Source organism: Antechinus flavipes, chromosome 2 (genome assembly GCF_016432865.1).
Source record: "Antechinus flavipes isolate AdamAnt ecotype Samford, QLD, Australia chromosome 2, AdamAnt_v2, whole genome shotgun sequence".
Classification (NCBI taxonomy): Eukaryota; Metazoa; Chordata; class Mammalia; order Dasyuromorphia; family Dasyuridae; genus Antechinus; species Antechinus flavipes.
The window spans coordinates 371,122,759-371,137,515 of record NC_067399.1 but is presented as its reverse complement, the minus strand read 5'-3'; the positions used below and the strand labels follow the sequence as shown (position 1 = coordinate 371,137,515).

At 40.6% G+C, this 14,757-nt stretch overlaps 1 protein-coding gene across 1 annotated transcript in view; it reads left to right on the top strand.

The window, feature by feature from the left end:
• Positions 1–13,799, top strand: part of TRMT61A (tRNA methyltransferase 61A) — a 46,972-nt gene extending 33,173 nt beyond the window's left edge. The window contains exon 4 of the mRNA XM_051978306.1: positions 11,156–13,799. Coding sequence (XP_051834266.1) covers positions 11,156–11,427 — 272 coding nt within the window. The 3' untranslated portion in view covers positions 11,428–13,799. The remainder of the gene's footprint in view (positions 1–11,155) is intronic.
• Positions 13,800–14,757: the final 958 nt, after the last annotated feature.

Here is a 14,757-nt window from a genome sequence, read left to right as displayed (position 1 = left end):
GTGAATGTTGAAAATGATCTATGCACATGTTTTGAAAATAAAAAGCTTTAATAAAAAAAGAAAAAAATTTGTCCTCATGAAAAACCCAATTTTATTCTCCCTCCCTCCCCCCTCTTCCTTTTACCCCCAGCAATTTCTACCCATTTTATTCTTCCTTTAGGAACAAAGCATGAAAGTCTAACCTCCTTTATTTGTGACAGCCCTTCTAATACTGAAAGACAGCTATTTGATTTCCCCTATGTCTTCTGTCTTCCCTAGGCTAAACATCCCCAGGGCCTTTGTCTGAAATTTGCATGACATAGCCTCCAGTCTTCTTTTTTTGGAGGAAGTTTGCTAATGTCATTCATTCCTAAATGTAGTACCGGGAGACAACCACAGTGTTCTTTTTTTTTTTTTTTTTTAAATGAGGCAAGTGACTTGTCCAAGATCACACAGCTAGTATGTGTCTGAGGCCAGATTTGGACTCTTGGGCCAGTGCTCTGTTCATTGCACTTAGCAGCCTCAACCACAGTGTTCCAGGTGGTGTCTAATTAGGCCAGAGGAAACACTGTCACCTTCCTCTTTCTGTAAATTGTGCCTCAATTAAATCACTCTCCCCTGGACTTCAGTTCTTTCCTTTTCAAACAGAGGTAATGATATTGACAATTCAAATTTTGATGTCAGTTTTTAATTTCTAAAGAGCTTTACTTATGTTATCTCATTGGACCTTCGCAATAGCCCTGTTAGGGAGTAGTTGAAATGTTTTCTCTATTTTTGAAGTGGAAACAAAGTATGACATATTTCTTCCTATCTTGCCTCCCTTATGAGGGCATTTTGAAACTCAGATAAAATGGTAGGTGTAAGACATTATAGCTATGGGGCATCTAGGTGGGATAGTGGATCACTGGCCCTGGAGTCAAGCTGATTAGCTGTGTGATCCTGGACAAGTCACTTAATCCCTATTGCTTCAATAATAAAAAAAAAGACATTAATGATTATCTCATTGAGGGAAACCTCAAGATGATATTACGGATGCCCATCTAAATTAATGAGGTGGGAGGGGGAAGGACAAGAGGGTATTTTAGGCCTGGGAAATCAGGGATCTTAGAACCTATTTACCCTCCTTTCTTATTTATTATAAAGTTAACATCAACAAACACATAAACAAGAACCAGAATGGGCAAACTTTTACTATTTACAGTTTGGCTTGACAAATGTGGAAATTAGTTTTAAAATCTCTATTTGTATCATATTCATAAATTATATTTTTGATGTAGCAAACACTTTTCAACAAACACCCACCAAAAAAATCCTTTGCAAAAAACATTCCTAGAAAAATGGTTAGTTTATTGATTGCTCACAGGAGGGATATCTTCTGTAATTTTGACAACATGGTACCAACATTAATCATTGTAATTTTTCTGAGACTGTGTGGTGTAGTGGAATAGAGCATTGGACTTAGAATTAGGAAGACCTGGGTTCAAATAACCCTAATAATAAATAAATAATTTGAATAAATAGCTATGTGAAGCTAAACAAATCAATGGTGCCTCAGTTTCCTCATCTTTAAAATGAAAAGATTAGATTTGGTGGTCTCTCAGGTCCTTCCAGCTCTAAATCTATTTTGTTTTCATTTAAGGCCATTGGGTCCACCCCCTTGGTAAGCCTCAGGGAAGTGTTAGACTTAAAGTCTCTGACCCTGGAGTCAGTGTTCTTTCCATTTTCCCATATCTCTTCCCAGAATTTTATCATTTCTTCACACTGATTTTATTTATGTTGCTTTAGATATAGCATATATTATTATTCCTTTGTTCCCTTTCATTATATAACAGTCTTCCCACATTTCTCTGAATCCTTCATATTCATTTGTTTCTTAGCTTGGTAATATTCCATGGCATTCATATCCCATCATTTGTTTAACTCTTCCTCAGTTGTTGGGCACATATTTTTGTTTCTAGTTTTTGTTATTACAGATAAAGCTGCAATGAACATTTTTTGTGCATGAGTCGTTTCATGTTGTTGGTAATCTCCTTGGGATGTATAATCCCAGTAGTAGATCCTCTGGGTCAAAGGGTATGGGCAATTTAGTAACTTTTCTTGCATAATTCCAAATTGTTTCTTAGTACTACTGAACCAATTCATAGTACTACCAACAGAATTAATGTGCTTTTTTTCCCACAGCTCTTCTGATATTTTTCTCTTTCCTTCCTTCCTTCTCTTTATGTCCTTTCTCTACAATAGTAATAATTATTTTTATTAATAAAGAAGTTTAAATTACATATAAAACCTAGATTATTATATATTATTATTGAGGGACAATAGGGCATAGGGATACCATAGAAATGAATAACTAGCCTCTGTGTCACCCGAATTAATCATCAACAAGAATTTATCTAATACACACTTATAGGTATTAAGTTACAGGTTATAGGTATTATGCTAAGTGTAGGAGATACAAACACAAATGCAAGACAGTCCCTACCTTCAAGAAGCTTATATTCTAAAGTGAGACAGCCTGTAAGGCATTGTTGGTTGGGAAGAAATTTGGGGAGACTAGGAAAGGCCTTTATTTTAAAGAAAGAGGCTCTTGAGCTGATCTTTAAAAAAATTTTTTTTCAGTGAACCAAAATGTATTTTTTCTCTTTTCTACTTTTTCTCCATTGAAAAAAAGAAGAAGAAAACCCTTGTTACAAATATGTATAACTAAGGAAAACAATTCTCAAATTCTATCCCTTCTTGTGTCTGGAGGTGGACAATATGGTAATGGTGTTCTTTTAGCATCTTTTCATACTTGACGAAAGTGACACATTAACTTCAGGGCTGTTTTTAATTTGAATTTGCTTATTAGTAATTTTGAGCATTTTTAGGTTGTTATTAATAGTATTTCTTTCTTTGAAAATTGTCCTGGTCTCTGGATTGCTTATCTATTGGGGAGGAGTGATTAATTGTATGTGTTTGTGTTAATTTCCTAGATAATTTAAATATCATACTTTTATCAGAGGAATAATTTAATACAAATGTTCTTCCTTAGTCCGTATACCTTCTTTTGTTTTTTGCTGCACTGATTTTATTTGTATAAAAGCTGAAAAATGTTATATAATTGAGATTTTTGTCTTTCATGATTCTGTATTTGGCAAGGAATTGCATTTTAGTTTAGTTCAGGAAGCATTTGTTAAGCATCTGAGGATACAAGGATATAAACAAAATATTCTTTGCTCTCGAGGAGCTTACATTCTACTGGGGAAAAACCTGAGGAGAAAACTGCATCTATAAAGATAAGAAAATACAAAATAAAATAAAAACAAAATATGGGGAGAACTAGAAATAGAGAAAGGCCTCTTTCAGGAGGGGGCATTTGAACTAAGTCTTGAAGAGAGCCATGGTTTCCAGCAGAAGAAGATGAGAAAGGAGAATATAGGGAGCAACTTGCACAAAAACATGAAGCTAGGACGTAGAATATCAAATATGGGAATAGTAAGTAGGCTGGTTTGGCTAGAACATAGAGTTCATAAAGGAGGAGTGATATATAATCTGTCTGGAAAGATAGGCTGTAGTCAGATTGTGGAAAGATTTAAATGTCAGGGGGAATTAGTGTTTTATTCTAGTAACAATGAGGTTAGGAGGGTTAGTGAAGCTTCTTGAACAGAGGATTGACCTGTGTTAATAACTGATGGGAGGGGCAGCTAGGTGGCTCAGTGGATAGAGCACCAGCCCTGAAATCAGGAGGACCTGAGTTTGAATCTGGCTACTTAACACTTCCTAGCTGTGTGATCTTGGGCAAGTCACTTAACCTCAATCACCTCAGCAAAAAAAAAAAAAAAAAAAAAAAAAAACTGATGGGAGAGAGGAAAGACTGGAGACCAGGAGACCAATTAGGAGGATTTTACAGTTCTCCAGGTATGAGATGATGAATGGTAGCTTTGCAGGTGTTGAGAAAGGGGACAAATTCTGGAGAGATGTAGTAGAATGATAATAAAATAATAGCTAACAATATACCATTTACTACATGTCAGGCATTGTGTTAAGTGCTTTACAATTATGATCTTATTTGATCCTCACAATAACTCTAGGAGGTAGGTGCTAATTTTATCTCTATTTTATAGGTGAATAAACCAAGGCAAACAGATTAAATCACTTGCCCAGGGTCATACAGATAGTGTCTGAGGCAGGATTTGAATTCAGCTCTTCCTAGCTCCAAACCCACTATTCTGTTAACAAGACCTGATAAGTTCTTTTGTCTTAATATCTTTTTTCTGCTAGGATTTTACTAAAAATTTTTGTGTACCTATTAATTAGTGATATTGGACTATCATTCCTGGTTTAGATACTAGGACTCTAACTCATTTCATTTTTTTCATTCACACACCCAGCAAAAATGGAGTACATTGGTCATTCACATTCTTTTAATATCTTTACCCTTTATTTCAAAGTCATCCTTGGTCCTTTACTCTCCCTCACTCTTAACACTCAAAATCATTTGCAGGGCAACTAGCTGGCACAGTGGATAGAATGCCAGCCCTGGAATTAGTAAAACATAAATTCAAACCTGTTTTCAAACACTTAATAACTTTGGATAAATTACTTCTGCCTCAGTTTCTACATCTATGAAATGGATAATACCTACCTCCTAAAGTTGTGAGGAAGATCAAATGAGATAATATTTGTAAAAAGCACTAAGCCTGGTGCCGGACACATAGTGAAAACTATATAAATGTTAGCTATTATTATTATTGCCAGATCTTATGTATTTAGTCTTAAAATCTCCAACATCTGTCCCACTTTGGGGATCCATCTCAGCTGTTATGACCACACCCCTAATTCAGGCCCTCATCCCTCACTTGAATTTGTAATAGTCCCTTCGCTTTTAGCTTTTCTAGTCACTTTACTTTTCATAATCATACGCCACCGAGCTGCCAACATGATATATCTAAACACCTGACCCTGTTATTTCCCTGCTCAAGAAGTTCTGTTTGGCTTCCTATTATCTCTAAGATCTAATGCTCTCCTTTGGATGAATTTAAGTGTAAAGCAAGGGCAGGCAGGTGGCTTAGTGGATAGAATATTGAGCCTGGAGTCAGGAAGACTTGAGTTCTGCTTTCTAGCTATGTGACCCTGGGCGAGTAACCTAAGTCCATTTCTCTCAGTTTTTTTATCTGTAAAATGAGTTGAAGAAGGGAATGGCAAACCACTTTAGTGTCTTTGCCAAGAACCCCCCCCCAAAAAAAAAAAAAAAAAAAACAACTCATGAAGAGTCAGACATGAATGAATAATACAAACAACCAATTTTAAGTTCTCATTTGAAGCCCTTGGCAACATGACTCCAGACCATTTCTAGACTTGTTAGACATTTATTCCCCTTCACACACTCTACAAACCAGCCAAATTGTTCTACTTGCTGTTCCTCACATATGGTATTCCCTTCCCTAGACCTCCATGTTTTGGGGTAGGTCCCTTCTGCCTGGAATCTACTCTTTCCTCACCCCTGCCCTTTAGAATTCCCTCCCTTTCTTGGAAGCCCAACTTAAGTGCCATTTCCTTCATGAGGTCTTTTTCATTTTGAGTACCTTCTCTGCCCCTTGGCCAGTCATCTGCTTTTTAACTTACTTTTTATTTTTTATGTTTTATATGGATTTATGTGTATATTTCTTGTTTCTTCCTTGAAGAGAGAAACTGTTTTCTTTTGGCCTTTCTATCAGTACTAGTTCAATCACTTCATTTTGAATACTGTCTCCCTAGAAGTTAACACAATGCTCTGCACATTTACCTGGGAGAGGGAGGGGCTTCCACCTGTGATTTAACTTTTATAGGAAATTCTCTGTATAGAAATGCTCTCCACCTATACATTGTTGGCTGGCCCATGGAGGGGTCACTTGACTGAAATAGCCAGTCAGGACTGGAACTTAGTCTAAAACTGGGGTTCTTAAGTTTTTATGTGTCTTTGACAGTCTGTCTGTTCTTCAGAACAGTCTGAATTTCTTCTCAGAGTAATGTTTCTAAATTCATAACATAAAGTACACAGGATTACAAAACAAACCAATTATGTTAAAAATAAAGATGTATTTTTTTTTTCCCTATTCAAATTTACTGATTCTTGTAAATCTATCTTAAAGGGTCAAGAAACCTCCACACTGAGATTTTTGTCTAATGAGTTCAATTCCTTGCTGACTGAAAGTTTAGGTATATCACTTCAGTCAGTGTCTGGATCCTGGAAAGAGACTCCAGCCTTGAGAGCTCAGAACCCAAACAATGTGAGTTTTTTCCGCTTTGCTCACTGGCCTCAAAGCTGAGGGGAGGTGTGTTTCTTGCCCCCTCCCCTTTCTTCCTGAGATTAAATGAGGAGAAACTGGCTTTTGTGTCTTAATCCTTCTCTTTCTTTCTCTCTGCTCCAAGGCCTCCCACTACTTTAGTACTGAAACACATGAGCTCTCAAAAACATCCCCTTCATGCTCACACACTCTTCAACGTGAGGTTGCTTAGTCACCAGTAATTGCAGTATCAGACCTAGAATATCTGAACTTTTAAAGCCGGATATAGGAACTTCAGGTATTTCTTAAAGGAAGAAAATCTTAAAATATTTGTATAGAAGAAAATGTATTGTGGAAGACCAGGAGTTATTAAGTCTAATATATAAGGTTTAAGGCTTGTAAGTTCCCAGTCTATGAAGGCCTTGAAAAGGAAGTTCATGGTGATTATAGAAGGAATTTTTATTCAGTTACTGGTTAAACTCGATGGCCTTTGGGGTCCTTCTCAGCTCTGAATTTTGTCATTTTTACTACTTATTCCTTGTGTATCAAAAGCCATGCCTTTTGCCCCTTTTAGGGCTCAGTTTTCTCTGTGGTAAAATAGTTAGCTGAACTACCTAACTCTGAATTTCTCCATTTCTTGCATCCATTCTGTCAAAATAACAATTCCTATTTCTGTTGCAGTTTAAGCTGTACAGAATAGACCCCTAAATCATATTCATAGGACTTCTGACTTCCAGGCTCCAGAGTCAGAGTCTGGTCCAATCCCTTTACTCCCAGGGGTGATGCTTTCTTGTTACCTTACTAAAACTTTTTTCTGAATCCCCTTGCCATGGAAAGAATTATAGAAAAAGCCTCTGAGTCCTTTCCTCTCCTGTCTCTTTGGGCAGCAACTGAAGGCTGTGAAAAGTCTCCACCCCCTCGCTCCCATCTTTCTCTTTTCTTGTTAGGGAGTTCTTTACCTCACCAAAGGAATTCATTCCCTAAAATGCTGCAGCATCTGGTAGCTGAGCTGGGAGAATTGGGGGAAGTGTAGTGAGAGACAACAAGGCTGCTTCCAGAAGAGATAATAGGACCTAGACATGCATCCTGTGGGGCCAAAGGGCTATACAAAAGCAGGTGCTGTTGAGGGCTGGGGGGGGGGGGGTTGTAAGGAGGAGGGGGGACATGCTGCCTTGGCTATCACCCACTTCCCCCATCTCAGTTATACTCCCGACAAATTTGAGCATCAAGAGCAACAACTGAGATGTTCTGGATTTCAGTTTCTTGATCCCTGAAGGATCATGGATTTAGTTCGTCTGGCTTGTTTCCTCCCATGAGTTTGTGTCTGCATTTTGCACTCTTCTCCTGGGGGAGAGGCTATCTTTTCCCTTAAAACCTTCTCTTTCCCCTGCCTTCACTGTATTACCAGCTTTCCCCTTCTCTTTCACATGATCACAACTTTGGGATTATCTTTGACTCTCCCCACTCTCTAACCGCTCATATGTGGCCATTTCTAGAGGGACATGCCCTTCTCTAGGCACTGTATACAGGACTGACGAGGAGAGATCCATCTCTTCTTCCTTTTCCACTTTGCCTTCTGACTTCTAACTCTTTTCCCCACTTCCTTTTCTTTCCCTCCTCTTCCTACCTTTTCTTCCTTCCCCTTATCTCAGGAATCTCCATTTTTCTCTTTCCCAACCTCTTCCTCTGTGCAGGGACAGAGGTGATCACCAGGGTAACAGGGGAAGGAGCCAAACATGATTTTCTCTCCCTTCCCCCAGCCCAGAGCCTGCCTTAGTGAAAACCAAACATTTCTGCCCTTTTCTTTTGTAGCCTGATCCATGGGAAGGAAGGATGGGCTATTAGCAAACCTAACATTGCAGTGAATGACAAGGTGAAGAGAGGGGTTCAGGGAGAAGATATACAAGGGAATTAGCTCAGCTATCTTACTGGATTCACAAAGTTCTTTTCCTGAGACTTGAGTTCTGAGAATGGGGGAAATGTTTCCCACTCCCTCTCCTTTGTCTTGCTCAAATTACTTTTCCCTGGTAAGGGATCTTCTAACATTGATTGTGTGACCTTGAGACCTGAGCCCTGGCTTCAGGAAGCTTCTAATTTGAGGAATAAGAAACCCTTAAGGAGTTAGTCTGCAAAGGTAGATCTATACATATGAACTAATTAACTAAAAGAAATATCTCCACATGTGATTTATTCAATAGACTTTTTCAACACTTATTGTGTACTGGCAACAACAAGATTATAAGATGACCAATTCTGATGGAAGTGGTTCTCTTCAACAATGAGATGATTCAGACTAATTCCAATGATCTTGTGATGAAAAGAATCATCTGCACCCAGAGAGAAGAATATAGGAACTGAGTGTGGTTCACAGCATAGCATTTTCAGTCTTTTTGTTGTTGTTTGCTTTAATTTTATTTTCTTTCTCACTTTTTTTTTTCTGGTGGATTTGATTTTTCTTGTGCAGCAAGATAATTGCATAAATATATATGCATATAAATATGATTTAACATATTTCTACCATGTTTAATATATGTTGGACTACTTGCCATCTAGGGAAGGGGGTGGGGCAAGGGGAGGAAAAATTGGAACACAAGGTTTTGCAAGGTTTAATGTTGAAAAATTATCTATTCGTATGTTTTTGGGGGTTTTTTTGCTAAGGCAATTGGGGTTAAATAACTTGTCCAGGGTCACACAGCTAGGAAGTGTTAAATGTCTGAGGTCAGATTTGAACTCAGGTCCTCTTGACTAAAGGGCTGGTGCTCTATCCATTGTACCACCTAGCAGTCCCCATGTATGTGTTTTGAAAAATGAAAAGCTTTAATAAAAACAAAACAAAACAAAAAAAAACAAAAAGCAACAACATTTACCGTGTACAAATGATTGATAACCACTAAGTGCTGGGGAAGTTCAAAAAGCTATGGGGTAGGGCTTCCCAGAATATATAGAAGTGTAGGCAAACTAGATTTGAGGTGATGGTGGGGATGAATCAGCCCTTCATTCTCAAAGAGAAGATGAGACTTCTTCCCTGTCTGAACACTGGGGCCATGCTCTTTGTCATACTATTTTGCTAAGTGAGAAGAGGTTTGCTCTGTGGCCTCTGTTCTACCTAGTTTGAGGTGAACTAGAGAAGTGCTTTCTTATAGAATATGTGGTATGGTAATTTCCTGGAGTAAGGTCAAGTTTTTTGTGTATCTATGTGGTAGTGTATGTACAAGAAGGCATGCCTTGAGAACAGTGTGAGAAAGCAAAAAAAGGCAGGGTTTGGGGAGGCAATTCTTGTGCCTCCATATACAAAGAGTTTTTTTGCTGGGTCCAAACTTAGTACAGACTCTGAGAACTTCAGAAGGCATCTCTTCAGCTTCTTTGTTTGCACCTAAATCTGATCTGCTGTCTCCCTGATAAGTGGCCATTCAGTCTTTGCTGGAATATTTCCAGTTACTCTGACTGGGGAATTCACTATCCCAGAATAGGGCTGGAATCTTTGATGGCCTTGATCATTTTGTTAGAATGTTCTTACTCCTGATTTGGCCTACCTTGGTGTTACATGCAAGGGATTGTGTGGTGAAATAGAAAAAGCTTTGGATTTACTACTAGAGCACCTGGGTTTGAATCCTGCCTTTATCACTTAAATACTCATTTGATCTTTGGCAAATCTCTTAACCTCCCTAAAAGTCAGTGTTCTCATCTATAAGATAAGAGACTTGGACCAAGGACTTGATTTTCTTTTTAACTTTAAATCCTATGATCCCATGGTCCTCTAAGTCTCTCATAAATCAAACAAAGCCCTATAGTTGAAGGTTCTGTTTGCATCCATTGGGACTTGGGATGCCCAGGGAAGGTGGGTAAAGACAATAATATAGCTGGAAAAGAATCTGAGGAAGAATTGCATCTCTAATGGTAGTCCCAACTCATCCTTTCCAAACTACAGGTCCTTATGATCCAGCTGACCTGGTGCCCAAAGCCATGTTTAATTAGATGATTTCAAAAAAGGTAACTTCTTGAATCTTAGAGTTAAAACAGAATTCAAGACCATCTGATCCACTCCTTCAGCAAAGCATTATTCCTAATGGACCTAGAAAGAAACTGTTTCTGAGAAGAAGATGGGGTCTTGCCTCAGGCCACACAGATATTTAAGGGCAGAACTCTAAACTCCACTGTTATCTTATCTCTTAGGCAGGCAGATTACAGAACTATAGATCTGGTAATAGGAGGAATCTCAGAAGTAGACTAGTGCAACCCCCTCATTTTACAGCCAGGAAAGTTGAGGCCTAGAAACAGTAGCTTCTTTTTCAAGATCACTGTTTCAAGGTAACAAGGTAACAATCATCAGAAGTAACATTTGAACTCAGGTCTCCTGACTAGAGTCAGAACTCTTAGTTTATTCATTGAGCGGTTTAAAGTTTTGTCTTCATTTATTCAACTATAAGCTTTAATTAGGGGCAAGAGGGACACAAATTGAATAAATAAGAAAGGGTATCTGACTCATGGCAGTTTATACTTTCTTACTTCTCTTCCTAGGAGGGAGGTACTTTCAGAACTGAGGTAGAGTATAAATATTGCCTAGTAAGGGAGTCATTCCACATGTATAGAAAGAGGCCAGGAATAGAACATCTGGCTTTGAATCCTAATTTCCCTTACTAAGACCGTAGCCAGCTCACTTCATCTATAAGTGAACCCTCTAGTTCATCGGGAAGTGGATTAGATAAACCCAAGGTCTCTCTCCAAGTCTACCATTCTATGTCCTAAGAACTCATTTCTTAAATCCTATAGCTCTTAAGATTGGAACTGAATTTAGTCATGGGAAGATAATAACATTGCTGTTTTATGTGTTTTCCTTCCCGTTCCTTCCCTCCCTATTTGTTCCCTCCCCTCACACTCCCAAATCTGCTCTCCTTCTATCTTCCTCCTCCTTCCCACCCACTTTCCCTCAGGTGGTCGCCTCTGCTCTTTCTCACCTTGCATCGAACAAGTCCAGCGGACCTGCCAAGCCCTGGCTGAGCACGGGTTCATCGAAGTCACCACCCTGGAAATCCTGCTGCGAGAGTACAACGTTCGGACAGCTAACTTGCCTTTGCCAGATCTGGGTGGGGCACTGGACCCCTTGCCTGTCCTAGGCGAAGCTCAGTTTAAGATTGGGGTGCCCTTGAAGGAGACTGTGGGTCATACTGGCTACCTGACCTTTGCCAGCAAGAGTTTGTTTTGATGCTGCTGATCCGGAGAGGGGAGGAGGCTGGGAGGTGGAGTGAAAGGGGGCTACGATATGTGGAGTCGCCCAGTTTCTTCCCTTGGTCAGAGAATGCCTTATATAGTCAGGCCTCTCAGGCCTGGGCTTTTGTGGATACACCACTCAGGCAGGCACTCAGCAGTCTGCACCCCGGGTTTTGGAAATGGAGCAAGGAATCTGGCCAAGTCCTATCTAGGGTGTTTACTTTGCATCTTTTCACCCACCCCCACCCTCTTTCTTGAACTCCTCCAACATTCCCCCTCACCCTTCCCCCCTCCGCCCCCACTTCCCCTCCACAACTCTGTGGCCTGGATTGAATTTATTTAGATTTGGGAGATGTTTTCCACCACCATCCCCCTCATCCCACTCTAGGCTTATTTCCTTGCATTTTTATTTTTTGTTCTAAAAGATAAAAAATTGTCCCTCCCACCACCCCTGCCACCAGCCTGTCTTCCACATCCCTCTGTGGGTGCTCTGTCCAGCAGGGAACAAGCAAGCTTTGAGCTTTAGCCAGAAAAGCACAAAATTTAAAGTCAGGAACTAAGTTCAGTTCTTATTCCATTATTCCATCACCTATACAGCCTTGTCAAATGACTTCCCCTCTCTAGACTTCAGTTCCTTTATCTATAAAAGGAAGTGATAGAACTAGAACTCTAAGACCAGTTCTAACCCTAAATTCTGTTATCCTAAAAGCTCCTGAGTGACTGGTAAGGTTAGGGGCAGCTCCTACTAAACTAATGCCATTTGTGGGGGTAAGAGGAGGAGTACAATACCTCTTCCCCACCCCCATCCAGACCCCAAGCTTGGCTTTGGGGACTGGATTCCAGCTGTTCTCAGGAGCAAAAGCCTTCCTCTGCTGTTTTTCTTAGTCCCTAGAGATGGCAGGGCCTCTCTCACCCTTCCTGGAATGTTAACAGCTGTAAGATGGAAAATATACCATCCTAAGCCTGTGGATAACTCCTTTGTAACAATAGAGAACTTAGTACATTCCTTTAAAAGCTCACCCTTCCCATGTTTCTTACCCAGATAGTCTTTGGCCTGGTGTGCACATCAGCTGTCTGTTTTTCCTGGGTTGCCCTTGGAGTGCTGGATCACATTTCCATCTTCTGAAATGGGTCTCCCACATCTCCTAGAGGAGCCATGAAGGAGACCGTCTCTCTAGCATCATTTGTCAGAATCTTGCTTGGAAGCAGTGCTCAAACTTGATATCAGGGAAAAAAATTCTAGTAATCAGGACCCAAAGAGTGTTTCTGGAGGTAATGAGCTGTCTGTCACCTTTGGAATATTTGGGGATATTGCAGAAGGGAATCCTACTTGAGCAAGGGTTGGACTACTTGGGATCCTGGATCTCAAACAGCTGTCCAGTACCTGAACAGTATGTCTTGTACTATATCTAGTCTCTGTTTTGAAGACCTCCATTGACAGGCCACCTGAGGCAGCCCAGTCAATTTTGGAGTGGCTCTGATTTAATGCTTTGGAATTGGTGTGGCACTTAACACAATCCTGCAAAATATCTCCATTTTAAAAATGGAAAATCAACCCTTCAAGTGAATAAGAAATTTTTTTCTTAAGATGAAATCTGCATTATGAGACCAAAGCGAACATGTTTTAATCCACTCCCCTGCCATAGCCCTTCCAATAGTTGAAGGCAACGATTCCCCGGATTTCCCACCTGAGGCTTCTCTTCTCTGGGATAAGCAGCTTCAAGCTCTCTAGCAAATCCTCATGGGACCCATGTCTGTGATACCTGAGGGTGTGGAAGTGCAGAAATGGTTTGTAGTTCTAAGAGCTGAGACTCCTTACTCCAATACCTGCCAAAGGACTTCAGTAGGGCCAGTTTGTGCTATTCTGGGGAAATGAACACGTAGAGACTCCAAATTTGTCTTGGTTTAAAAGGAAATTCCATCTGTTCCCACTAGCAAAAGAAAGGCAGAAAACACTTGTGGGTGTCCATTATGAGAGATACAAGAGCCTTGGCTCCAGTGTTAGCCTTTTGGAAGGAGAGAAAAGAGATTGGAAATGGGTTCTCTGATTCCCCCGCCTGTCTGTCAGACTTAGGGATATTGCCCACATGCAAGTACTTGTGTGCAGAGTGGGCACCCATCAGCACATACGTACATATCTGGGTGCATAATTGGCAGCTGTGTCCTAAACACAATGACTTTGGAGTCAAACTGGACTCGATTATTGACTCGGACACTTGAGTAACTGTGCAACCTGGGATAATTCTTCTGCTAAAAGGGACTAATAATAACAACACTCCCTCACAGAGTTATGTGGAGACTCAAATGAGAGAAGGGGTATGAATTTGTTTGGTAAATCTTGTCAACACGAGCCTTCCCTGCAGTGCATATGTGTTTGTGCCTCTCTGGGTGTGTTTGCACAAAGCTCTGGCCATTTCCTTGGGGGAGAAGGGGGTGACTGGGAGCAGCTGGGCTGCATTGGGGTCAAGGGGGCGGGGTGTGCTCTCTGCGGGTTGTCAGACCACATCCTGTTGCTGAAGGCCAGGGGCCTCAGCTGCTCTGAGTACCCAGAGTGAGGGCAGGACCTGGAGCCAGCTGGGGTTGTGGAATGGTCTTGAGGGAGACAAGGGAATATCCCATGTGGTCAAGGCTAGGGCCGAGGCGGTTCTGGCTATGGGAAGGGCAGGCCCAGCCTTGGAGAAGTGTCCTCCCTTTCCACCTCCTATTATGGAGGCTTAAAGTGACTTAAAGTCGAAGGGTCTGGAAAAGCCATGTAGTTCATTTCCACATTCCCAGGTAGAACCATTGTTATTAATAGTGAGAATTTATTGTGCTAAAGGAGGAAATCAAAGCTTAAGGATTTGCCTGAAATCACACAGCTGAGTGTTGGGTCCTGGGCTCTCAGGTCCACAGAATTCCCCAGGGAAGGTCCTAAGGAGCCAAATGTCTCCTCCTGCATGTATGTGCGCGCACACACACACACACCCACGCATACCTCCCCCCCCCCCACCTCCCCCCACACACGCTTTACCCACATTGATCTAACCTTCCCTTAGGTTGCTGCAACTCTTATTGTGCCTCTGTTGGATATTTGGAATCAAAACATCCAAGTTGTAAGGTAATTTAGAGATCTTCTAGTCCAGTCCTCTTGTTTTATAGATGGAGAAATTGAGGCTTTCAAGGTAAAGAGAAATCACTGTGATCCAAATTCACAAAAGAATTCCAAACTAGGACCTATGCTACCAAGTCAGATTTATTTTACCACACTATCATAAATAGGGAACATTGACACGGTGCTCACTATATGCCAGCCACTAAGTGTTTTATGGTTGTTTTCTCATTTGAT